This window comes from Limanda limanda, chromosome 15, assembly GCF_963576545.1.
Source record: "Limanda limanda chromosome 15, fLimLim1.1, whole genome shotgun sequence".
Taxonomy (NCBI): Eukaryota; Metazoa; Chordata; class Actinopteri; order Pleuronectiformes; family Pleuronectidae; genus Limanda; species Limanda limanda.
In genome coordinates this window covers 16,648,665-16,675,751 of record NC_083650.1, presented here as the reverse complement: position 1 = coordinate 16,675,751, position 27,087 = coordinate 16,648,665, and the positions used below count along the sequence as shown (strand labels likewise).

The 27,087-nt window shown below is 40.0% G+C and overlaps 1 protein-coding gene across 1 annotated transcript; it reads left to right on the top strand.

Moving 5' to 3' along the window:
- The first annotated feature begins 2,284 nt into the window (after positions 1–2,284).
- tasp1 (taspase, threonine aspartase, 1) lies at positions 2,285–26,740 on the top strand. The gene is made up of 14 exons (XM_061087456.1): positions 2,285–2,403; positions 3,384–3,587; positions 4,046–4,113; positions 4,965–5,033; positions 5,443–5,563; positions 6,152–6,236; positions 6,311–6,390; positions 6,506–6,624; positions 9,775–9,894; positions 10,344–10,422; positions 15,259–15,369; positions 17,544–17,651; positions 18,617–18,690; positions 26,247–26,740. The coding sequence occupies exons 2-14, from the start codon at positions 3,455–3,457 to the stop codon at positions 26,337–26,339; spliced, it is 1,260 nt and encodes a 419-aa protein (XP_060943439.1). The 5' UTR covers positions 2,285–2,403; positions 3,384–3,454; the 3' UTR covers positions 26,340–26,740.
- Positions 26,741–27,087: the final 347 nt, after the last annotated feature.

The window sequence follows — 27,087 nt, the reverse complement described above, 5'->3', positions numbered from 1 at the left end:
ATTACTGCCAGACAGAGTTACTCATCCAAATGAGTAACTGCCATGTCTGCTAGATGCCAGAGCAGAAAATTTGAGACCAGATGAAATTCCACAGGAAAAAAAGCAATCACAGAAACTACATTGCTCACCCTACAACACAACGTTTTTGCTTCGGGGAATCTGACCCTCACAGATGAAATTATTCTTCAAACAAATGTCAGGTCTCACTTTTACTTTTCTGGGAGGATTATTTTCTCAGATCTTAAAATATCAGTATCATTTAACAGAAATGTTAAGGTGCTTGATTTTCGAGGTTATGATGGGGTCATTTTATTGCTATAGGTTCCAGATGATGAAGAAAAAAGGCTCTGAATCATTGCTGCAGTCTGTGTGGTCATAGCAGATAACACGTCTGTTAAAACTGAACTTTCCTCTTGCACACCATTAACAACGGCAAGAAGTTGTTACCACAGAGATTTGATGGTATGCGATACTAAAGCCCCCCCCCTGAAGGCTCGCCGGCCCCTCAGGGTGCATTCTGCACCCCGGCCCCAGCTCTCTCTCTCTCTCTCTCTCCCTCTCTCTCCTTTAATTGCTAAACAGCACTCTTTCATCTCCTTTGACTTGATCCAAAGCAAATAACATTACGCTGCATATTATGATTAAAGAATGTGCTTGTTCGGGTCCACCCATACAACTCCTACTTGGACCACGAATTTAAAAAGCGTCTGTTTCAGATCAAAAATTATAGTTTTGAATTAAGATGACCAGGAGTCATGAGCTGAATATGTACATTTATATGACTTTGTTGCATTTTGTATGAATATTTTTCAGTGTGAAACAGCATAGACCTACACTTAACCAGGTTTTGAAGTGTCTTAGATAGAAAATATAATAATAGGTATAGTACAGGTCCCCTAAATATCTTAAATTTGTACTTTTGTGCGCTTGAAGAATCTCATGAAAGGAGCAACAATATCTACATAGAGAAATGTTATGTATCCTACTCTGTTTTCTCAGGTCACGATGATGAAACATGTTTTCCTGAAAGAGGCAAACGGCTGGAGATTTATAACTGCATAGCAATTACTTTTAACACACAATGCCTGCGTATTTCTCAGAGTCTAAAACAGTACTGAGTCATTCATGGAATTCAGCGGCCTAATAGGAAGCAGGAAACTTAGACGCAGATATATCAAAACCTGGGCAAATGAATAAAGGTAAGATAATAACATAAGATAATCCTTTACTAGTCCCACAATGGGTAACTTTGAAATATTATAGCAGCAAGAGTCCAAATAGGCATCAGTAAGTAATGAATAACATGCAATACTTAAAGGTTCAGTTTGAAAGATTTAGGTGAAAGGGATCTTTTGGCAGAAATTGAATATAAAACAATTCCACTCAGGTTTTTCACTAGTGTCAAATCATCTAAATTATGTTTTTGAATTGTTGTTTTCTTTAGCATAGAATGGTCTCTTTACATTTAAATACTTTATATTAACATCAGGAGCGTGTCCTCTCTATGGAGGACACCATGTTTTTACAGTAGCCTAGACTGGACAAACTTAACACCTTTTAAGTTTTTATGACAACTGAAGGCTTCCATAGGTTCTCTTTCATCTGGAAGCGGAGGTTGACGTGTGGGGTATTCAGCTGCAACATGCAACTTCACCTCTAGATGTCACTAAATTCTACACGCTGAACCTTTAAGTGCAAGGATAATAATACATAAGTGTAAGGAATATCAAATCAAAAAATCAAATCAAATCAAATCAAAGTTTATTGTCACATATTGTCACATATAATATAAAATATATGGCAAAATATCAATAGAATCAAAATAATATATAGGCTACAGTGTGAAAAACAGGAAAATATGTATTTACTTCTAATTTCATTGAACCTTTATTTTTTTTTAATGCTCTTCTAAGAGTGTGCCGATCAAATGAGGGCTGCGTGAAAATTCAGTGAATAATAATAATAATAATGATAATATTATTATTAATAATAATAATAATAATAATAATAAAAAATAGTAATAATAATAATAGTTTAGATTACATACCTTCTATCCAGGTTTTTGTGTGAGCATGCATACCAGCAAAAAAACAAAAACAAATTAAACATGTATTTTATTCTGCTTTATTTCCCTATGTTTTATTTTGTGCAGCCTCACCCACGTGGACCAGTGTTTGCACCGAGCGCACTTCCTTAGCAACGTGTATCTGAACCAGGAAGTACTTTCGCTTCGCTGCAGCTAGCAGCTCCGGATAGCGCAGAGCAGTGAGAGTGTGTGTGACAGCAAAGTTTGTCACGGAGAACATTTGTGTGTCCGGCAGCCTCGTGTGTTTTTCAGACACACTTGAGGGGACGTCGTGCTCAGCAGGAAGCTGTGACGCAGAGAGGAGACGAGGGGAAACTGTAAGAGCAGCTCGTTTGGATGGTTAGCGAGCTGTTAGCTCACATGCTAACGACTGCTAGCTTGACTTGAAGTCGTCTTTATTGTGCTGCTATTATTTATCCATTAAACTTAAAATGGGGCCTGGTGAATAAAGTTTAAAATAACACGTGTAGAGATACATCATGTTTGGGAAGTTGACGGGATGAGTGAGTTCTTAATGTTGGTGACAAGCTTTGAATTGTAGAGTTGTGCATCAGGAATATATAGATTTGTGACACTAGCTACAAGTTAGACTTAGATGCATAGTTTTGGCACTTGTTAGTTAGTACTTTAAGTAAATTAAATGTTGTTTGTAAGTTAACGAGGTCTGTAACTATGGCAGGTATCACTTTGGGTTCTGTAGGAGAGATGCTGCTTTTCATTTGCACTCACTCTCCACTGAAAATCACTTCAGGTGCTCAGAGCATGTTTGGTGATCTTGCACAAACAGCATGCTTAAAGGTCTACCCATATAAAAACACAGAGGAGCATAGTTTGAAACCTCTACACAAATACTGTTAAAATTAAACAATACAAAGTTCACATGCAGAACATAGTATGGGAGTCAGCGAATTGACAATAACATGTATAGCCCCATAAATAAACCAGCAACACTAGTGTCAATACAAAATCAATATGTGTGCAGATTCATTCAAATGCATGCCTCATTGTGTGGTGTGTGTGTGGCGGCATTATTATATACATATGTATTGACTCCTGAGCCTTAAAAATCAAAACTTGAAAACAAATAATATCTAAATGAATAAAAATCAACAATACCTAAAGTTTGCTTTGGGTCCCTGCTGTAGGAGACAGTCTCAGGTTGGATTCACTCTGAATCTACAGGAAGTTTGCATTGACAGTGTGCTGGTGTTAAGTGGATTCTACACCGTGGATGTTAAATGATCATGTCCTATATCATCGCTGAGAATTGTTGCCTCTGTTCTCTCTTCTGTCACAGGTGTGCCATGGAAATGCCGCTCACTCCACTGTCTGATAGGCCATGATAGGCTTGCAAGTTATGCAGGGGTTATGGAAAGTCTATTGAATTGTGCTGAAGAGCAGCAACCCTCCTCTCCCCTGGCCAAGGCACTGTCCAAGAAGCAGGAACCGAGCAAGGATCCAAAGCCAAAAGGTGTTGGTGGATTTGTTTTAGTGCATGCAGGTAAGTGTGCACACTGTGAACTAGTAATACTAGAATGGCCGCCTTCGTCAAGGCCCAACAACCCTTTAAACTGCACCCAATATCACACACTCACATATATATGTGTTCTGCAAATGTGCCCGACTTTTCCATTGATTATTCTCTGGGTAAATCTTGAAAAAACCCTTGTCTCTGAATGTTAAAGTGAAAGAAAATCTTGTATCTACCCCCTGATCTGGATCTGGGCCAAATTTGAATGGGTTCTTCTCTGATCTCTACCTCATCCTTCCACCAAGTTTCATAGAGGCAAACACATAGGGGTTAAAACGTAACCTCCTTGATGGGAGTAGTTAAGAGATATTCTAAGCATCATTTGGTAATAAGTAAGCATACTTTATTGCCGTACAGTATGTCAGATTGGAAAAAGTGCATCCCTTTATTCCTTTAATGAATTGTAATTCCCCCCCATCTGATTTCAGGAGCAGGATACCACTCTGAATCCAAGGCCAAGGAGTACAAGCATGTGTGCAAAAGAGCATGTCAGCGAGTAAGTTCAATTTATGGATGTTACCATCGTAACGTGTGACAAGCAGGCAACACAACCTTGTTTTGCTTGTGCACACAATGTGTCTCACTCACAATGGGAATTATTAATTCAGTGATGATATTTTGTCTCTTCACCGTATTAATTTCACAGCAATTAATCTGTGAACAATGACATAAGTAACCAATTAAAGTAGCATTTCAGAACTTTCCTTAAATAATGGAATATTATTGCTTCACCATTATATTGAAATGTTAATGTAGTTTAAAATATTCGAGATGAGCAGGTAAACATACAATCTCAGTTCTAAATATTTCTGCTGAGACCCATGTATCTAACACGAGTATTTTCCTTTATGAGGTAAATATGGAATAAAATGATGTAATTCCAGTTTTCATTTGGGTCTTTTAAGATCATTTGGACTTTGAAAAGGGAGTTTTGGTTCTTTGGCACTCGGACAGGTTCTTCTCTAGAATTTCCTCATATTCACTTTCATTCATTGTTCCCTCCATTGTTTCCAGTTCTTTACACCCTTACAACTGCAAAACAACCTCTTGGTGTTGTCATCACCTGCACTTAACAATAGTTTAATTTACCAGCTTAAACATCGGTTGAGGCTTCAATCCAAATTATATTTTGTATCAGTTAGTGGCAGAATATATAGATATTCCAGTATATGCACTGTATTGTGATTGTTTGGGGGGGTATATTAAAAGAAAAAGTGCTAAAGAAAAAGTTAAATTATTTATTTCTCCCCATATCTCATTCTTGTGTTACTAATCTGACTTTGAGGAATGTATGAAATGAAGTATTGTACAAATCACAGCTGTTGTGTCTCTCTCTGTCCCTTACAGGCTGTGGACCAGCTCAAAGCCGGGGCTCTTGCAGTGGAAGCAGTCGCTGCAGCGCTGGTTGAACTTGAGGTGAGCTGATTGTGATCCAGGTTTAATTATATAAGAATAATCAATTGATTAACAATACATGTCCACCATGTTAAACCATTATTGTAGGCCTAGAATAGACCACAACCACAATTTCAGGATTCCACAATTCCTCAGGGCAGGGTTGAAATGGAAATAAACAATAATCACTCTGGTTAACTCTCTGTAGCTGTAAGTGCAGTATTCTAATAATAATACAATAACCAGGTGTTGCGTTGTTTTTCAATGTCTGCACTGACTCTGTATTGTCTGTAAAAACGTCATTCAGGACACATAACAAAGAGTGAATTAGGCTTTGTTAAACTGCATAAAAAGAATGAATGCCTTTTCTTCTATTCTTCTATTAACAATGACAGTTTTTAATTTTAGATCTTGTGTGTTTTTATATTAGGATTCTCCTTTTACAAACGCAGGCATGGGCTCCAACCTGAACTTGTCAGGGGAAATTGAATGTGATGCAAGTATCATGGATGGGAAGTCGCTGCATTATGGAGCTGTTGGTGCTATTAGTGGTGAGTGAGAGCATATTAGTTGATATTTATACACATGCACTGCTATAATGTAATATAAGTAATAATAACAACCTAAGCGTCATTCTGTCATATGTTTTACTAGAGAGAACTGATATCATGAATCTGAACAATCGGTGACAACCAATGAAATAGTTTTGATATGTACACACCACACGCATATCATTTATATTTGAAAACAATGTATTTATTTTAGATACAAAATGTGTATTTACAAACATATGATTTTTATAAAGTCTCTGAGGTCAGTAAGAGGTTTAAATAGGCTAAAAGCAACGTAACATTCAGTTGTGCTTGTGTAACAATGGCATTATGAGGAAAATGTGCAACACTGCCCATGCAATACAAACTTAATCCTGATATAATATTCCCTTCAACTGTATATAAGTATATAACTTGACATGCAAAAAAACAGAGGGACACAATTTTCCTACTTGAACTGAATTATTATAATATCGTAGTATTTCTATTTTTGCTAAAGGTAACCATGAGTTGTATATCTTGATTTCTTTACCTGCATCCCTGTGGAATCAGGAACCACCTCTGTAATACTTCTGTCTTTTCCTTCAGGTATTAAGAACCCAGTCTTGGTTGCAAACCGTCTAATGACTGAAGCACAGAAAGGGAAACTCTCAGCTGGCAGAATACCACCCTGGTGATTATCTTGGTTATTAATTAATGCTGTATTAAAGCTACTATTTCGGCTTGTTCATTTTTTCCTCCTGTCAGCTTTTTAGTGGGGCGAGGCGCACACGACTGGGCCGTCAGCCATGGAATACCACCATGGCCCTCAGAGAAAATGGCCACCAGTGAGTATTGTTGCAGTGGTTCACAAATGCTTTTCATTGAAAAGCAGTGCATTAACTGTAGCTGTGAAACTGAAGCAGAACTCTGTGCTTAAAAATAATTTTTAACTTCACACAGAGTTCAGTTTGTCTGCGTACAAGAGGAACAAGCGGAAGATGGAGCTGGCAGAGAAAATGGACACAGGAGAGAATCAGAAAAAGAAACGAAGACAATCAAGTGAAAACGTGAGTTCTGTGGTGAGTAAGAAAACCGTTTTTAAACTTACATCAGTCAGAGTGGACCCACCTCTTCCTGCGGATTTTATAGCCATGTTATTCACAGTGAAAATCAGGCTTTGTCTTTGTTGTACATGAGCTGTAACTGGCAGAGATCTGATCATGTGACCGCAGGCATCAGCATTAAGGGAAATGTTGATCAAATCAGGCCGAAACTTCATAAAAACCTTTCAGAAAAGTGTTTATTATATAACCATGTATATCACAACAAAAGTAGCATGACCGCTCCATCTGATAATAATTACCTTCACATGGAGACATGTAGCTGAAACAAAAGACCTAGTTTGATGACGTTGTGAAGCAGTGTGGGATCACAGGAGTTTGTCGCTTCACCACCATCACTGATGAAAATCTGCAACTCAGGCGCAAATCATGTTCATGGATGCGGTAATGTATTAAAACGTTACGCTGCAAACGTCCAAGTCATTCATTACGAAGGACCAATAGAAACACTGTCAGGAAAAAACAGCTAACTAGCTAAAAGTGTGTTTTTCCATCCTCGTCCGTCCTTTTATCCTGGAAGTTTTACCAGAGACAGGCAAAGCCACGGGTAAGGCAGGTATGATACAATTTAAAGGAGAGCAAAATGAAAGGTCCTGTTAACTTGAATAAAATTGGGGATTTCTCAATTTTAATATAAATCTATTATACAAGTCTAGTTGTTTTTAGACATTTACATTTTTTTTTTTACTTATCGTATCTTCAATTCCTATAACGATAAGAAGGAACAACAGTATAAATACTAAGCACAAGAGGCAAATGAGCCTGTGGCCGCATCAGTCTATTATCTGTGCTGAAATTGAGGTGCTCCTCAGTTTTATCAAGATCTCAAAAAGATCAGTTTCTTCTCCAGGAGGAAATATATATAAGTGATCAAGCTGAATTTAAAACAAGGCAAGCAACATCAAGTAGAATATGCTATTCTACACAAGAAAAAGAACTAGATCATCTTCCATGAGCAAGAAGTCCAGATACGTTTTGACAGTTTATGATCTCACGTTCTCACAGGGTCATCAAAGAAAAGGGCTTTACCAGTTTGCACAGACGGTTCCAAGAAACGATTAAAGTGTTGACAAGAGGAAGGGCAAAGTTTCAGTGCCCTGAGCGGCACAGCTGGAGAGCGAGAGGCCTGACGATGAGCCGAGCTGAAAGCAGCCGAGAGCCGACTCGCACTCTGCTCCACGGTCACCAGCGGTGGCAGCAGCCCAGAGGAGGGTGGGAGGGTTTATCTCGGCTCAGATGTGAGATGTGCTAAATGGAGTAAAACGTGTAAACGGTCACAGCCCGTAATGCCTCAGTGGTGCTGGCTCTCATCAGCATTATTATTTATTTAGTTGAGTCACATCAGTCCTCACTAGTATTAATGGTACATCCATCAAAAGAAACAACTACACGGACTGTTTGTTGACTTACGCATGTTCAAGTGATAAATGATGGATTTCTGCGAGTTTACCTCACGGGAGTTGAAGGTTTGACTTGCCCTCTGTTCTCATCTGTCTCCTACATGTTTACTGCTTGACCCTTTAATTGATAATGATTCATATGTGGCTATTCATGCAGTTAATCTACCACGGACTTGGACATAACTGGTATTCAGACTATGATGGTTCACATGCATGTCATGTTCAGACTTTTATACATTGCAGGACCTTGGACATTTACATATTAAGTCAATTAAGAGGAAACGAGGAGGGCGCTCTGAGTGCTTTCCTCTGCCAAAGCTAATGCCCAATCTCTTAATGTTAAAACAGTGTTTCCCATTAATTATGTAGACTGTGGCATCAGCCATATTCTCATTTGTCCTGGAACCAAAACTTTGTCAGTCATATATGACACTTCTATTAATAACACAAGGGTACTCTAACTTGTGGGCTGCGCTGTTTACTGCGTGCTCACTTGTGTTATCGTCCATAAAGTTTTGAACGTCCACGCAATTAGACCTCATAGTTTCAGCAGCAGTTGTGCACAGACCAACAAGTGGCACTCTCCTCTCTCTCAGGCCAAATTTTGTCTTTCAGGTTTTGTGTACTTGTCACTTTGTCGTGAGTTGAAACGACGTTCCCCCACTACCGCCATAGAATGAATGAATTCTGTGGTAAACGTTGCAGAGAATGTGAACATAATTAGTGGATCCGCCGATTTAATCGGATCCATACCAAAATTTAATGGGTTCTCTCAGGACCCGTACCGCATCCTTCCCCCAGGTTTCATGGACTCAGTCTCTTAGTTTTTGCATAAACATGCTAACTAACAGACACACAAAACAAAAACATGACAAAAGTAATACATTGTTGTATCACAAATGGCCATTGAAGACATTTAGGTCGAACATAAACCTCATTGCAACAACGGTTTGATTTTCATACATTGTTCTTTTTATTCCTCTTCTTTTTAATCTTTTTTCCAGTGCTGCAAAGGCACCTGTCTCTCGATCGTTCCACATTTGTTTAGGAAAACCTAAAGGATATAATTATAATTCAAAAGATTTCCTCTAAGTTTTGGAGTCATTGTCTATTGTGGGTTTTACATTTAAGGACACTGATAAGCAGTGACATGATGGTCTTAGTCGGATTTGAAACTTGTTGGCTCTGGTTATTTTGGCCTCAAACTGCTGGAGACAGCGCTGATTTAGGAGAACATAAGACAGATGAGAAAAGCTATTTCCTTTTTTTCACTCTGCCTTTTTATTTCAGGGTTCAATGAAGTTCAGTTTCTGGTAGGAGTGGAGCTCTGATCATCTATCATAATGCCATTTTGCATATTTATGCTGCAGGACTGAATTTATCATGTTCTCTGATTAACACATGGTTACTAGCCACTTATTCAAACAAACCTCAATCAGGGAAGAAGCTGATTGAAATAACAAAAGCACTTTTTTCATGAAATATGTTAGCACGCTTTATAAATTCATCCGCATACATACCTTTGGGAATTTGTCAAAGATTGTGTCTCAGCTTCAGTATGTGAATGTTTGAATATCTCATCCTATTTTTTGCCTAAATTCTCACTCGAGAATATGTCTCATTTGAAAACGCGGATATATTTGTATATATTCTAAATATATAATTGTGTTTTTCTGTTGATGTGACTCATCTACTCACTGTGATGTAGGAGAATGGTTCTGGGTGTCTCGACACTGTGGGAGCTGTTGTGGTGGACCTGGAAGGGAATGTAGCTGCAGCAGTGTCCAGTGGAGGCCTGGCGATGAAGCACCCTGGCAGGGTCGGCCAGGTAGTCAGACTCTCTTCTTATTTTGTCTCTGTACATATTTTTTATCCACAACTTAATTAAATAGTATTTTTTTTATTTAACTCAAGTTAGAAACAGCTGGAGCCATGATGGAAGTATTTTACTTGAGGCAGCTGTAGGGAGTTATGAGGTTTAAATAACAACAGCTCAACAACAACAAAAACACTTAACAATTGGGGCTGTAAAGAAATACAGAACCAGAGGATTTAATCACTTTTAATGTTTAAAAACCTGTTGCTCAGAGCAATAGAGTAGCTAGAATGGCTGGTGGTTTTAGTGTTGGAACATCCGTAGCTCTTAGCATAGCTTTTGATTTTTTTCTTATCAAGATATGATTGTACCTTACACCAAATTATTATGTAATATACAATTACAACAACTGTTTAACTGTTTTATCTGAAACATCCTCTCTTTCCTTTTGTTTCCATCAGGCTGCCCACTACGGATGTGGCTGCTGGGCTGAAAATGCCTGTAATATGAACCCTTACTCCACAGCAGTGAGTACTTCAGGTATACCACCACGCTCTCTCTACAACATACTATTATACTAATATATAATATACATACAAATACTAATATTTGGTGTGAGTGTCAGATTTAGCCTCTAGTGAGTCAAGCTTCAGAAAGCCTCATCAGTCATTTCCACTGATGATTCAGTCATTGTTTGCCGCTTCTTTGTTCATCAGCTGCATGCCAGGTGCATTGCAAAGCTCTTTGGATTTGCAATGACATTTGACATGGGACACCTGCTGTGAATATGATGGAAGGAGAACTGCCCGGAGTTCAGGAGAAAGATGGTATATTCTGTTCTTTAAGTGCAGTCATCGAGTTTCGCAGCATAATTTTGCCGGGATTAGAGAGTCGTGCTAAATCTTTCTCTCTGAGTCACCAAATTCACATCGGCTCACAATATGTGCTTAATGTTTATGGTTAAAAATCTGAAATATTATCCTCTTATCGTCAGACCATCCTCAGTTTAAAAAAAAGTTTTATTCCTTATGTTTTAAGATATCCTACAAATAAAGCTTGTGGTAGAAAATCACCAGCATTAGCAATCAAGTAATGATGCATTGTTATTTTGCAAGAGAGCCACACACACATGTATTAGTAACTATTAATGTATAACTTAAAAAGACAGTTTTTACTAAGCTTCTAAATTCGAGTTGAAACATGGAGTTCTCTCACTCTACTTCAATCTACATTCAACATACATTTCTTTACAGATTTCTGTAATAACTTTTATATCAAACTGTGTATGACATATATATAGATGGTACATAACTCAGATCATCAGCCGTGCCTCTTGTTTCAGCCCCTCGCCCCAGCACCAACTCCCAACCCCACACATATTGTGCCATGGTGGTGATTTATAGCTTTCACCTGTCACACCCTGCTTGTCCTCCCTTTCTTTCTTTCTGCTGTGTCTGCAGCGTCAGGAGGAGGAGTGGTAGGAAGTAGGTGGCTGCTATTGTTTGTCCTCATGCAGAGGTCGACAGGAACTACTCCAACTGGCAATCTTGCTGCGTTTCCATTGTGACTGGGAGCGGTCATCAAGGTTTAAGGTTGAATGAGGAAATAAGAGCTCATTGTGGATGGTGTTTGATGTCCAAATATTCAACTGGGAATGGTCTTGGTCTTTGTACTATCCAGAGATTGTTTTCCCTTGAAAGGAAAAAATGCGTTTTTTGTTTCCTCCATTGAATTTCAGTCATCATTGTTGTATTCGGATGTCCCACTGAAATTCTCAAAACCTTTAGTAAGACATATCTGAGTTTAAGTACCATCTTTGAAAGTAAAAAATAACGTTCGATGAAAATGAAATAAATATGACTAGAAAGAACTAAGGATTAATGGAGAAATTAGGCTTCTGAGTGATTTGGACAAACTGACCTTTTTACAATCCTTAGTCTTATTAAACGTGAGGTCCAAAAATAGCAATAGGACAATGACCTAATTTCCTTTCAGGACCAACTTCCATTTCAGGTTGCGTTCTTTTTTTGAACATATTTGTACAATGCATACAACTATGCCTTAGTGTTTCTAAAAATGAAAGTGCATGTCTCCTTCAGCTGAGAGCAACATAGCTGGTTGTGAGATGCATTGTTTTGTAAGTGAGGTAGAGAGGCTATAGTATATCTGCCCACGTACTTCAGATGTGAGGACATCTGCCACGTAGCTTCTGGGGGAAATTAAAAAACCTTTTAGTGGATCTGAAGCCTAATGCGTCTCAGTGTAGATGAGCTGATTTGATCAGACAGGCTGAAGTTTGACTTGGTCCAGTAACAAAGTCAGAATATTGCGGTGTAAGGCAGACCTGTTTCTATGATGAACAATCAAGCTGCTTTAAGATATGCATTGAAATCAGGACATTTTCCTGAAGTATCCCAGAGTAGCTCTAAGTAAGAATGCCAAGTCAGTTGAAATTTCCAGAAAATATCAGAGTGAGCCCACGTGAGAATACAGCAGGAGCATTTCTGACACATTCACCGTGATGAAGTGGGCCTGCTGATGATGTTTTCAACATGCAATGCACGCAAGATGTCTCAGGATCAATCCATGTGTTAGAAGCAGACAAAGACTTTGAAAGACTAGAGTTAAGAGCTTTTGATGATACTAGTCGATGCCAGTGTTGCTGTAAACAAAAACACATGATTTCTGCTGTAGAATGTATACATCATCCTCAGCCTGCATTCTCAACGCAGCTGCCTTCCCTCACGTGAACATTATCTTGTCGCGAACGTGTCTGACCCAGAAACTCTCCTTCTTATTTAGCTCTATATGAAAAACTCAAACTCTGGAAGATGTTCAGATCCAATTTCTAGACATTTTCTCTAGTTCTTGTCTGAAAAAAATCTTCATTTAGAAATGTAGTCTTGTGTAACAAGAAGAAGAGTCATATCAAACCTATAATTTCACTTTAAATATTCTCTGCAATCCCGAAATGACCAGTGCAGTATTTGTTAGTTAGAACCAGTATTAGCCTCAATATATTTATTTTCTGGGGCACATTTCAAACAAAGAGTTACAAATCACTTTTATATATTCTTTACATCCAGATGGTCTCCATCACTTTACTGTATCTGCTGTGTTTGACACAGACTCAGAAGTAAAACGTCTTTTAAGTACTGACTTTAATTCTGTACATTTATATCTATGACCACACGCCAAGACGCCAGTTTGGTATTAATGGTATAGTCCACAGCTTAAAGGGGATAAGTAGTCTTTCCTGCTCTCATTTGATCTATTGTGTATTCATTTCATTAAACAGGCAGTACAAGAACAACATGTTCATCAATTACTCCAGTCGCTGAAGTGTATGTGTTCGCTCTGTCTGTTCTTTCACCTCATCCTGTCTTTCTATATTGCGGCTTTACCTTTGATGTTGCTTTCCTTATAGGAAGCATAATGTGTGTTCCAGTACAACACCTGTTTTTAATTTCCTAACATGAAAGCCATCCCCATCAAAAGAAGCAGAAAAACATAAATTTTCATTGTGACATGAGGAGTAGGATCCTCACCCTATACGTCCCTCTTTCTTTCTTCACCACTCATTCTCGTCTCTTCTGTCATATGCGACTCATGTGGATCTTTGTCTTATACGTGCTGACTGCTTCATCTGGCCTTGTCTTTGCTGTGGCCATGAGAGAACAGCTCTTGTACATCACTGTGTACTCTTGGTGTTTTTGGCTGTCACATATCATATCTCCGCTGTGTTGTTACATTTCTCCACCGTTGCGTTGCTGCTTCAGTCTTGGCGTTGTGCTGTAATGTGTTCATGCTGCCGTAATGTCCAGTTCCCCAGAGGCAGATTATGTTATGGCAAACGCAGCACAGAATGGCACAGTACCTGACCAATCCGTCATTCAGCGCTCATTAAAAAAAGAACTTCAAATTGCTCTGGGCATCTGGTCTCCACAGTTACCGACCTGCATTCAGTTTTGTTGTAGTTACCTGATATTTTATGGGGCCTTCGTTTGTGTTTACAGAAACAACAAGGCTATATTCTGAAGTCTTTATGGGCTTTCACAGGAACTTGTGCCAGATGTGATTTGTTTTCACCATAAGATTTCTTAAGTATGGACTGAGTTTGTCAGAAAGATCACATTGCAAATGTGCAGCATTCATTCAACACCTCTCTTGTACTTAGCAACAATGGTTTTAAATGTAGCCCTTGAGGAAAAATACGCAGCGTGTTATCTAAGATCCAAAAAAGCACACCTGCTTTGTTTTGACTTAAAAGTGGTTGAGGGGGCAAGGTGAGACATTTGTAAAAGCTGCCCAAGTTTTTATGGTTCCTGGTCTGCTTTGACAAAATGCCTCTCTCCACTCCTTGGACTTATTGCTTATCGAAGCCCAGTGGAGCAAAGTGTGCTGGTATTTCTCTGATTGCATTTGAATGATTGCATATGTGTGATCATTATGCATGAACATAATGATCACACATAGATAACTTGTATGTTGCAGTTTTATTTTTTGTGTGCTGCAGAAAAAGTATGCAGTCACTTGAATGATACCACTGTTTCATGTCTTAACTCCCTACTCTCAGTTTCACTTTGCCCTACACATTTAATTAAATATCAATTTTTGGGTGTTTGTCCATTAAAGCATAGGACAGAAGATCCTGTTTCTAAAAATACACATTATGGTAAGGTGTACAACTAAAGGCTATTACCATAAAATCGATTCATAAATGTGTCATGGTGATACATGTTGCAGGTATGCATGCACACTCTGCTGTGAGCCAGCGAGAGTGTACAGAAGTGGAATTAATGCTGGATGGTTGCTGTTTCAAATTCCCAGACCAGCTGGGAATCTGGGCAGGGAAACTGAAAGAGAAACTCAAACCCTCCTTCAGCAATTACTGTCAGTGTGCCCTTGAGCAAAGCAGCTGTACTTGGCAGCCTCCAGGGGGTCTGTCAACTTTAAATGAAATATTAAATCTCAATTACACCAAAAAGAACAAGTGAAAAATGTCAGCAGTAGCACAAAATGTTTCTTGTGAGCTGAAAAATCCTAATCCTTTAATTTTCATTATTTTCCTCTATGTAACTTAATAACATGGAAGCGATTAATAAGATCAACTACAAATGGTAATCTGGATGTGCTTGTTAACCCTGATCCCTGAAAAATAGTTTTTAAACATCAAGATGTGAGTTTTCAAAGTTTTTTTTTATGTGCTTCAGATTCTTGAGCTTAAATGGTTTGTACATGTGTTACAACTCTATCAAAGTAAATCACAGGAGACCTTGGGCAGTTGTGATTGAGACATGCACACTAACAACTTTATCTTGTAACTTTGCAAAGTTAATATTACAGGGTCAGCTGTGTCTGTGTGTCTTTGGCCAGGTTGCGGAGAGCATCTGATTCGCACCATGCTGGCACGGGAATGCTCCACTGCCATGCAATCTGAGGATGCCCACCAAGCACTGCTGGATGCTATGCAAAACAAGTTCATCAGTGAGTCACCTGCTTGGAGCCTCACTCATACTCCTCCTAACACACATGCATTTGTCAGTCAAGAACGTGTTTGCACGAACAGTTACGCACAGGGAGAGTAAAAAGTAGACAAGCAGATGGTGAAAAACATGAGGAATGAGCTAACAACTGGAAAACATTGGAAATAATAGAATCAGATGAGACGGCCTTTGATTTATGGATTTTCGTCACTGTTTAAACAGCAACTTCAAAATGTTCCTCACATCATAGCTGACAGCCGTGGATCATTTTGGAAGACATATTTGTTTTGCTGAAATTTCATGTGAAGATGTAATTTTTTGTTTCTCAGAAGTGGTCAGTTTAAGAAAGTCTAGTTAACTATATTTGCTGTCGCCAGTGAACGGACACTGGGATCGCTCAGTGAAGACAGCGGAGGAAGAAACATGTGGAAACATGTGGTGGTTTTTCTGCCTTCTCCTGGCCTCCTTTAGAAGTCAGTCCCAGTCTGGCTTTGTCATGGACATCTGTAGCACCAAGACATGTGGACAGGCTGAATGAAGTCAATTTGAAGTTAATTCTTCTGTTGTTTCCTTTCAAGGTGCACATTAAGTTAAACAAAGCTCCATAAATTCTGCTGTAGCAGAAGCAATGATGACAGCCTCTGTGATGTGGAGGCCTCTCACTACGCTTACAAGACACATTTGAGTCAGGTTCTCTAAATGGAATTTCTTTTAATGAAAACACCATCAGTAGGCTACCCCAAGACTCACGCACACACACACACACACACACACACACACACACACACACACTCTCACATACACTCTGCGTACTCAAAAATAGTTTAATCCCATTAATGTTTGCTTCCTTTGTAATGAGTATACAATAATTGAACTGTTCAGCCAATCAAGTTGCATCAGTGCATTTAATTACATCAGCATATAGTTGCAAGTCTGCAGACCCGACAGAAAGTAACTCAGATAACCCATCTTTACAACTGCGGTGAGCAGGAAAGCATCTCAGAAACCACATGTCAAACTTAGTAAAAGACCACGTCTGGTTTCCCTCTTGTCAGACAAGTACAGAAGCTAAGTCACCAAAATGCAGAAGGTGAAGACTGGGAGTAATGACGACTGGTCTGATGAACCATTCCTTAATACTAACCAGTCATGGTTTGCAAGTCACAGCCTGTCTTAGTATTGTTGTTCACATGTGCTTCAATCTATGGCCCCAGTTTAGCATCTTCTAAAGGTTACATTCAGTATGATAAGGCACCATGTGAAAAAGCAAATGACTCAAACTAGATTCGGGAATATTACGATGAGTTTGGTGAACACTGGCCTCCACAGTCAGAGGAGATTGGCAACATTAAAGTAGGATTTGTGTCCAACATCTTGTGGAATCCATTCCATTTTAGAGCAAATGGAGGTTGTGTCCAATATAAATGTGATGTTGGGTGTTCCTAATAACGTGCTTGTGTGTATGTTAGTTATTATCGAATATATATTATGAAGTGTCAAAGGAATACCTGGCTTTTGTGTGGATGTTTTCCCATCTAAACTAAAAAAAGAGCTTTATAGAGTGACGCTACCTTTACAACATGGAACCCAAATCTGTTTGAAATACAACAAAGAAACAAATGGCATGCAGGCGCAAAAACATGTTCATCAGTTGGTTGTGTTTTTCTTCGTGAGGAGACATTTCATAACACGCTGTAGCTGTTTTTAGTTTGTTCTTTTCCAACCCGAGCCCTCTGTTGTTTTACTGCTCTCACTAGTTAGACAATCCAAGTGTTTTCATACACACAACACCTCATTCAAGTTCGCCTCATCTGAGGTGAAGTTTGTTTTTCCAAGAATGCTTAAAGTGTGGAGAGTTAAGATTTACACCATCTGTCATTGACATATTTCTTCCTAAAACATGCCCATACAAATGGAATTTGATATTTCTATTCAACAGTCTGCTAAATACAATAAATACATCAGGACACAATAATTGCTTTCAGTTGTTAAACTTGGGCGAAAAGGCAAACATATTGAATGGAAGGATTTTCTTCCTCATAGATCATCTTTGCTGTTCTTGTCATGTGTTATCCTGGAATTAAAAGTATCCAAGAGGTTTGTTTGATTGTCATTTTGACCATATCCTTGCTATTTTTAGTTGTCTCATGAGTGTTGTTTTCTTTGTGCGTCCAGGTTCCCCCTTTCTGGCCAGTGAAGACCGTGTTTTGGGCGGAGTAATTGTCCTGCGGTGCTGCAGATGTGTGGAAACCCCGCCATCTCAAAATATTCAGGGTATACTGGGTAAGACATTAATTGTTTCAAGCCTCATCATACTCCGAACATCCAGGCTACAGCTGATAGTAGGCACAAAAAAAAAAAAAAAATTCTGTTAATATTTAAAAATCCCTCCTCTGATATTCAGGAGGAGGGGGAGGATGTGCTGTGGCTTTCCTGGCGGGTGGTCTGCATTTTAACTCGCACAATCAGTCTCTGGTTTCACACCCTTCATCTCAGATTCAAACAGAGACCTCCCACTATGGAATCAACCACTAATCTTCAGACAAGCGGAGGCCGTCTGAACACTGCCCAGCTTGGCTGATTGTAGTGGCGGCTCTGGTTTCTCTACCTGGAGCTTCTGAGAATGCTCCTTCTCTTCCCAAAGCCGCCATCATGGAATTTGACTTCTGTCTTGAGTTTAGCTCTTATGAAGGGCTGGTGGGATTCTATCTTTTGACCTTTGTGTTAATTCAAACCTGATGCACAATATATCGAACCCTCAGTTTTATGGAAACAAGGGGTTGACTTAAAAGATGTCTCTCCAGTGTAGGAGGAGATGACATCTTAATTTCAAATGAAACATGATGGCAAATATGAAGTGAAGGGCTGTATTTTGTATACATTATGTCAGCTAGACTACTTAAATGTTCCAAAAGTCCCACTTATTCTGTGGTGTACGGGCCCTGTTTGAATCTGTTTCAGCAGACTGCGGACAACCTCAGATTACTGTGGCCTGCAGAGGGATCTGTGTTGATTTGCAAAGATAAACATTCTGTCAACCACATCCTTTTGAGTTTCTAATCCAACTCACAAGTCCTACCTTCCTCTGTGGTCTCAACTGCAAGTCAGAGCTCCGAGTTTACGGCAGTTTAGTAAATTGAGTCACCTGCCAAACCTTTTCCCTCTGGCAGAAGAGAAATCTATTGATTTCAGATTGTGACGCTGAACTTCACTCTGGAATGAACCTTTTTATGTGTATATTTCCACAGTGGAGTTCCTATGGAGTCACACCACAGAGAGCATGTGTGTTGGCTACATGTCGGCACAAGATGGCAAAGCTAAGGTGAGATTCCCAACTACCTTGAAGAGCAAAATGTCTTGCTTTAAGTTTTAATTATATTTAGATTATACAGTAATGTAACCATCCCTACTGCATTAACAAAACTTTAACACAAGTCTTTATGAATGATAGAGATCATATGACGTACAAACTAATATTCATGCCTTAATGATCAGTGCCAGTGGTTTGAACGTGAATGTTCTCCTTTTGAGCACAAATTTTGTCACCCTTTTGATTTTCAGTTAAAGTCTTAGATCAGACTTTTTCTTAACTGTTGAAATCCTCTTCATCTCCCAATAGCTATCAATAAATAAAGTCGTCTGAAAAAACTTAGAAATAAATAAACTCTGTGTGTGGCCCTCGCAGGACTGTTGTAAACACGGCCATAAATGTGACAACCGAAGAGACATGCTGTACATGTGTCAGAAGTTAGTCAAGGAGAAGTTTTCTTCTAGCATTTGTCAGGCAGTGCATGGTCATGTGTAATGGGGGCGTAGCTTGGATAAGAGGGGTACGATGGGAAGGATTTTTCAGTTGCACATTTTCCAAGTGTAGCCTGCTTTTGTTCGCTCTTCCAGGGTTACCAACCCTCACTTTAACAGTAACTTGGAAGAAATTTGGAAATTCACGTGGCACAATATTTGAAATAGGAGGCTTTTTTTTTCCTCCTCAGGACTGTTAGCAGTCGTTTTACCCCTGTGTACTTCTGTCATGCACTTTTATAGACTAAAATCATGATTTATTCTTTTCAAATCCAGTTTGGAGATAACTGTTGAACTTCATGTTCATGGTTTCCAACATAATGTCTGATAATCGCTGCCAATTTGTTGCTCCGAGGTTGAAGATACGTTCTTTATTTACCTATTACTTAAGAGATTTAGTCTTTTGTGTCCCTTTTCTTCACCTGCAGATTGTGTGTAGTTATTTGCCACATTATTCCTTTGAGTTTGGAAGGTCAAAGCCCTGTTAAACTACAGGCCCTACCCCAGTCAACTCTACTGGTGACCTGGTGGGAGTATAGATATCAAAGCAGATAAGTGCCTGCTGCTTTTCACCTGATAGCACTAGATTTTACCCACAGAGTGCGATGTGCAGATTTACACTATATCTGCATCAGATCCCACTCCGTATTCCTAACTGGAAGGCACTTAATCTATCACTGCCCTCCCTCCTGCAAACACTGAAGGTTGATGTGTCCCACTAAGACACAACCAAGCCAAACTAAAGGCTCCTGTGGTCATTGGCAGGAATTTGTCCCCTGCACCACCTGTGCTTGCAATGCAGTCTGCTGGTAACTTTGGGCTTTTCAATTATGGGATTGGATTTGCCATCCTCCTGCAGGAAGCCGAAATTCTTCTGAAAACCTTTAACAACAGACATTGTGTGATTGGTCGGGGTCTGTGTGGCTTCTTAAGCAACAGGGCTTAATGCTCTGGTCTCCTGGCTCTAAGTGGAGTCACTGCTCAGACTGATTTGTTTGGCTAATGTATCGCTGTCACTCTGCATGAAGAGAGGGCACTGTTGTTCAAGCCTGGTTCACATTTCAAAGCCTCTGCCCTCCGTCCAGCCTCCCCGTTCTCCTCACTCATTCTTTCCCTCCGTCTCTTGGTCTATCTCTCTCGTCACCCCCCCACCTCTTTGCCCCTACCTGGTCCTAAAGTATCCTAAAGTTTACTGAAAGTCATGTACCACTGGGGATATCAGTATCAATCTGCATATTTGTCAGATGTGCTCTGTGTATTGGGGCTTTGTGGTGGAATGTGAGCGTGCAAGCTCTCCTTTCACGCCTGTGCCAGTGTAAAGCAGAGCACAGTGAACTGTGTACAGCACTTTTTAATCACCAAACACTGCTTTTGTTTCAAAGGTTTTATATAATTTAGTCAAAGGTTCAGCAGGCATTAGTGAAAGGTGATATTACTGGTGGTATAGACAGAAGGCTTGGAAGTCAGTTTCTATACATTGTGTCTGCTGTTATATAACTTCTAAACCTGCAGTGTGGAATTGCAATAATGATTTATACTGTGAAAAATACACACACACTGTATCTATGTACTGATTAGCGTAACAGTGGCCACTCTCACTCTTATATTCTCCATCAACGTTTCAGAAAATCCTTAGGAAAAGAGTTTAAAACCTGGAAACAGGTCGACCAGCAACGTGATGAATTGTGATCAAAAAACATTTGATTTGGAGGAAAGGCAATAAATTATTGGAAAATTCAACAATTGCCGAAAGTACCAGATTTTAGATAATTATTTCAAAAGTAACGGAACTATGCATCCCGTAAATCATTGCGAATGATCCCTTTCAGCGCTCGTCTTTTCATATAGTGTATTGAATTGTAACCTTGTGTAGTAGTGAAACTGGACTGCAATCACCACTCAGGCATCCACACTGAACGAGCTGATCGTAGTCTGCATGATTTTCACGGTTATGGTAAATATTTCCATGTCCTCACCGATCAGAGATGTCGCTATTACTCCTGAGGATTGTGGGTAATTTAGTATTTGTCCTTGACATTTCAAGCAAATCTTCGACAGGGACGTATAACATTGTCTGCTAATCTTGTAGCTTGTGGAAAGTCTACCTTGGTTACAATAGTATGTCTGATAATAACTTTTCATGGAATGAATGGGATTATTACTTGAACCATTCTGAGGTGCAGCAGACGATTGTTAACTGGATGATAATGCAGAAATACAACTAGACAGTTTAGATGAGAAGAAGTAATTAGAGGGAGATTAAAATTCTGTGCTATTCCACTCTTCTGAAAATGCACTGTTTGCCACAGGGGCTCAAGCTGCTTTGTCCACAAACACAGAAATAGTGCAAAGAACTAGGGAGGAGCAGGACGGCAAACTATAGCACTGGCAGTCTATCACTTAAAATTTCAAGTGTGGGGTCTGGGAAACACGAAGAGCATCAAAGTAAGCACCTTTTAAAAGTCTATTCTGGTGTAACTGTTGCCCGGCTTCACTTCATTAAGATGTTCATCGGAGTGTTCTTTATAAAATGAATGTGCCCATTGGGTGCTGATCCAGGAATATCATCTGTCAGTTGTGGTTTCTGGATCTCCCGGGAGTGGGTATCACTTCCTCCCAGGGGGACCACTGGTAGCACAGTGATTTTGAAGAGTGCAGCCAAAAACACAGCTGCTCCACCGAACTTCACACTGCTCCATCAGAGGCGGAGCAGTGACTGGTTGCTGTGAGACAGAGGCTTCGAAGCATGCGTGTGCGTCTCTGTGCCTCTCACCATTTGCATACCAGAGAATCTTAGATGCTCTGTCCTTCATGTCTTCAGACCGGGTGCACAACAAGGTTTCCATTGCTGCGCTGCTGGGCCCCGAGTTGGACCTCGTGCACGATGAACCTAACGTCTACTGAGGAGAAGCCATAGGAGAAACATCTGTATTTTTTTAAGATCAAAAACAAGATGGGAACCTCAAAGCAGCAATGAAAAGAAGACTTTCTTAACTGTGTTGTCTTTAATACTTCTTAAACAAAACTAGGACTATTGTTTCTGTTGCACCTTTATTTTGCATGAATAATACATCTATATTCAAGCACATATTAAAATGTTGCTGAGACTGTTAGGCATATAGAGGCAGAGGGATCCACCGCCTCAGCTGCTATTCCACAGACATTCTTCCCATTCCTATCAGCATCCCATCACTGGGCGTTTCTAACCAGCCAGTCAAGTCCATCTTCCACTGCTTTTCTGTGATAAGAACATAGATGGGCCGATACACACCAGCAGTATTTAGGACAGAGGTCAGACTGGATCCTGTATTTAAGCACATGTATACTCTCACATTTGATCTCAGCTTTGCATGTATTTTATTTTTTTTCATAAATGACAGTTTCATAAGTTCAGGGGAACACTGACGCTTGTTATAGCTCAGTCCGAAACGTGTCGGCCGTCAGGTAAATTTTTCAGACACTATAGTCCTGTCAGGTTTTTCTTACTTTTGAATAGGATGCTGTTTCTGGGGAAGGTTTAGTCTGTATTTTGACATTACACTGTTATATAGCACTACTGCAGAGGGAGAGCATCTGGTTTTATTCAAACGCTCACCTGCGGCTGCACTGAATAGGACATCAGAACATCCAGCTGTATTTCCTGTCACTTCTGGTACAGCTAGACTTTTGTTTTATTGTTTGTCATGATTGGACAGATGAAAGAGAAGTGTAGGATACTCAGCACTGCCACCGCGGCTCGGTTCCCTCCTCCTGGACATCATTACCACTACAAAGCTTTTGCCACTCCAATCGTGTGAGGCCAGAGAAAATCAAACGCCATGCAATTCAGATCTCCTGGTTATTGTCTGCTTTGTCTATTACACGATAAACGCTTTTTACTATGGTACATTTTGTTTTTATTATACATCTCGCGCGGAGAATAAATAGCGTATGACTGTTTTTTTGTTTTATTTTAACAGGAAGAATGTCAAAACCACAACAGAAAAACAGCAGCATAGTCATAGAGCTAAAATTATTCTTTGGCCCACACTGTGGTGTTAATCTGTGGCTGCTCGAGCTCCTAAACACATTCATATCACCAAAGAATGTTGTTTTTCTCCGGAAGATACAAAGGCACTGTGTTTGTCACGTTATGTTTTGACTCGGCTGTACTCCTGTCATGTGGTCACTTCAATCCCTGGGTTAACAAGCTGACAACTGTAGGTTTGCGTGTCTTCTTTTCTTTGCTCTCTATCTAGCCCTCCGATCATATATTTCTCCTTTTTTATATTTTCCCTCTTTTTTCATTGACTATATAATTGCTTGTGTCAACATTGGTTCCACAACAAAGATTCATTAAGAAGGTAACGAATGTAACGCTGCAGCACTTTGTGATTGAGATGTTCATAAAAAAAATAGATAAACTTAGGGGTGGAAGGTTCTTTGGTCCATTGGTCTGCACCATGGATCTACATTTATTGAGACCAAAAGAGGCGGTCTTATTCCAGATCAAACTGAACCATGGTTTGTTTTTTTACATTTTGAAAACGCTTTATCGGTAGTTTGGACTCTTGGACCAATTGCAGGAGGTTGAGACAAAGAAGCAGAAGTGGCTTAAGACAAGAACAGAACGATACATTTAAACTAAAGTTGGTGACGCTGTTAGTAATAATAATGATGACGATATTACAATGGCAATGGAATTAACTAAATTAACTGGCTCATTTATTTTCTCTATTCAAACGAGAAAACTAATATTTTATTTACTTAATCCAAACATTTTACGAATACAATAACCGAATTGACGTCATGGCGACGTAAGACGAACACCTTTCAACAAACCAATCACTGTCAAGTATAGGTAGACGATGATTGCAATGGTATGGTAATAATCCTCTTTGCTCACTTACTCAGACTAACACAACAAGAAGTTTCAAACTAAGGATTATAATGTATTACTGATCACATTCAGCAGATTGGTTTTAAAAGCCTTTTTCTTCATTTGAATCAAATAAAATGCACAAAAAGCCCATATGAATGATTTGCTATTTAGTTTATATACCCATGGGCTCAGCTCCAGCATCATGGGTCTGATGCTGCCCAGCGTGTTTGGTGCCACAGAAACATTAGGACATCGGTCGTGTGACTTCGGAGCCTACAGCACTTCCTCACTCCTGTGTCCCAGTAACCTGGAGTTATGAACCTGCGCCCCAGTGTGTGAAAGGCACGCACTGCTCTTAGCACCGTGGTGGTGTAATTACTCCCTTGTTTGGCTTAGTAAGCCCTTAACTCTTCCTGCTTACTCGCTCATGTTGTCAATTCTGTCGGACCGGAAGAAAAAAATTAAGGTCTAAACATATGGTGCAAGGTTTCATATAGGGGTGAGGTACAGGGCACGTAGGTGTCACTAACAGGCACAGTTTTCTTGCAAAATATATGAAGTCATACAGCTCGATGTTAATTGTGCCTAGTGGTGTGTTTTCAGCTGGGAATTCAGTGTGGTCGGAATTTTGAAAGAACATTGCATAGCTCTTACCCGCGGACATCAAAAGGAAAACATTTAGGACGTCACCATTAGTCGAGTATGACCCAACTATGGAGCTTCACTCAAAACAGATTAAACAAGGCCTCTCTTTAACCTCATCTTCAGAAGATGAAGGGGAGAGGATGAACACAGAAAGGGGTTCTGGAGGCATAATAGCCCCCGAGAGCGTTGCCATGTGTGCATGGCCTTGTCTGGCTGTCGTCCCATTGTAGTGACAGCAGTTGCCCTTGGGCTGCCAGGGGCCATAGCTCAGGCCTCCTCAAGAAAAAAAAAAAAGAGGTCCAGTAGAGATGAAGGCTCCTGCATGTGAAGGAGTGATGTCAGGCCAATTCAGTGGTCTGGCGGATAAGTGGAAGGACTCTTCCCTCAAGGCTGGAGTCTGTGTTACCCTCAGTGGAGAGAGGAAGGAGGATGACAGCCATTATTGGCACAGGCAGAGTCAGTCACCTTTGATCCCCCAGTGGAAGTATCACTCCCATCTTCACAGCTGTGTTTGCCCCTCGCCCTCCTCATCTTACTCCTCTCTGTCTCTGCTCGAGCACAAAACACTGGCAGTGTTTTCCCTTTCTCCACTTACACCCTCTCGCTCTATAAATACTCACATGGCATCTTGGTACTTCAGGAGTACATGCTCAAGACGCAACAGAAGCAGTCCCTATGTATGGCCTTGTTGTCTCTGGTTGCATCGTACTCATCATCCTCATCCGTGATATTATTTAAATGAGATTCCAATTGTGTTAATACCAGGAGTCATCCTTAAACACAAAGCCTACAGTATCTGTTTACGAGTGCTTAGATATTCATTGTGGTTGTGGGCTTGCTCTTGGATTATTGGAGTGGGGTCCTGGAGGTGGGACTCCGTATGGCATTGAAAACTGACATCGCCTGATCAGAACCTGAACATAGGTTACTTATGAGACTTTGTGTACTTTGTGCTAAAAGTTAGCGTTGTGTGTAAGAGGTGAGATTGTTATACAGCCTTTTTGACACTTGCATCTATACATACAGTAGTAGTGGCAGGCTGTGTTTGATTGACATTATCTGTAACACACACTAACAAACAGAGCCCCATTGTGGCCCCATGTTGGAGCAGTGAGATTCCACAAGCAGGGAGTCTGAATGTGATTCAACTTTTCCTGCAGAATAAACATGACTCACTTTCACTGAATCGTTAAGCATGCAACTGCAACCATAGCTGGAACAATACTGATGTAAATAGTATTATTCTAGTGTTTCTATTTTGCTGCTATTTTAATGTTTGCTCTGAAGCCCCAGCCTGTCTGCTAGCTGCTAAGACCCGCACTTGATAAACCTGATGAATATTTCATATACAATCAATTATTTCATATAACGAAGTTAATTATTAGTTAAATATTCCACTATCATCCATATCCAACACTTTTTAATTTAGCTCCACACACAATGGGAAAAAACAGATCACCATCCTGTTTGCATTATCTTCTCCTTGTGTAGCCTTGCCTCTGTATATAAAGCTTTTATGGATGTGTTTCTCATTTTGTGTGTGTGTGTGTGTGTGTGTGTGTGTTTTTCAGACACACATATCCAGATTACCACCCGGGACTGTTCCTGGACAGTCCTTGGCCATCGAGGGAGGTGTGTGCCGACTGATGAGCGTAGCGGAGTGAGCCACATCCGCCCTCCTGGGCTTCTTCAGCAATACTCCAAAACATACCCATTCACCCACACACACACAAACACACACAAACACACACACACACGCACTACCACACCATTCTCACCCCAACCGCTTTAGCTGTTTATAACTAGAGCATGACCGATACTGGATGTCAACAGATACAGATTTTTTTAGGGAGCAATGCTCCTCTTTTACGTTATGAAGAGAAGTGTTTGAAATTGTCCAAAGCATCTTGCATATTGTTTTGTAAAAATACATTTTTCCCATTAGCGCATATCAGATGCCCTTTCTGCGAGTATATCTGTGATTGGCTGATATCAGCTGATAAAATCTGTTGACCGACGTATCGGTCAGGCTCTAGTTCTAACAGGTGTCTAGAAAAAACGGGGGGGGGGGGGGGGGGGCTTAGCTTCTATTTAGTGCACTTACGTGACTTCCCTTTGCCACTGTCTGCCTCCAGCATGTACTCTATGCCAACTTACTCCCAGGCACTTCAGTGTCACCTGGATTAGACTTGATGCACCATGTCTTTCTCTGTTACTCTTTTCCAACTAAAAGTTGGCGTCCTTCCTTTTGTGTATAAGCTATGAGGATTTAGGAAAACAGGGTGGATGTTTGTTTTATTTTGTATCGCTGAGCAGATGTGACTATTTTCAAAAGCAAGATTGTATTTTGTTCTCAAAATGCTTTTCATGGTGAAAAAAAGACACCTTGGTCACCTTGTGGAAAGCCTGCTA

What these genes read in the sequence shown, in the direction of transcription:
- tasp1 (XM_061087456.1), top strand. Translation starts at nt 3,455, where the DNA reads ATGGAAAGTCTATTGAATTGTGCTGAAGAGCAGCAACCCTCCTCTCCC. An exon ending in CACAGCAGTGAGTACTTCAG is followed by an intron (nt 10,423 to 15,258) that starts GTATACCACCAC and finishes GTCTTTGGCCAG; the next exon opens with GTTGCGGAGAGCATCTGATT. An exon ending in TATGCAAAACAAGTTCATCA is followed by an intron (nt 15,370 to 17,543) that starts GTGAGTCACCTG and finishes TTGTGCGTCCAG; the next exon opens with GTTCCCCCTTTCTGGCCAGT.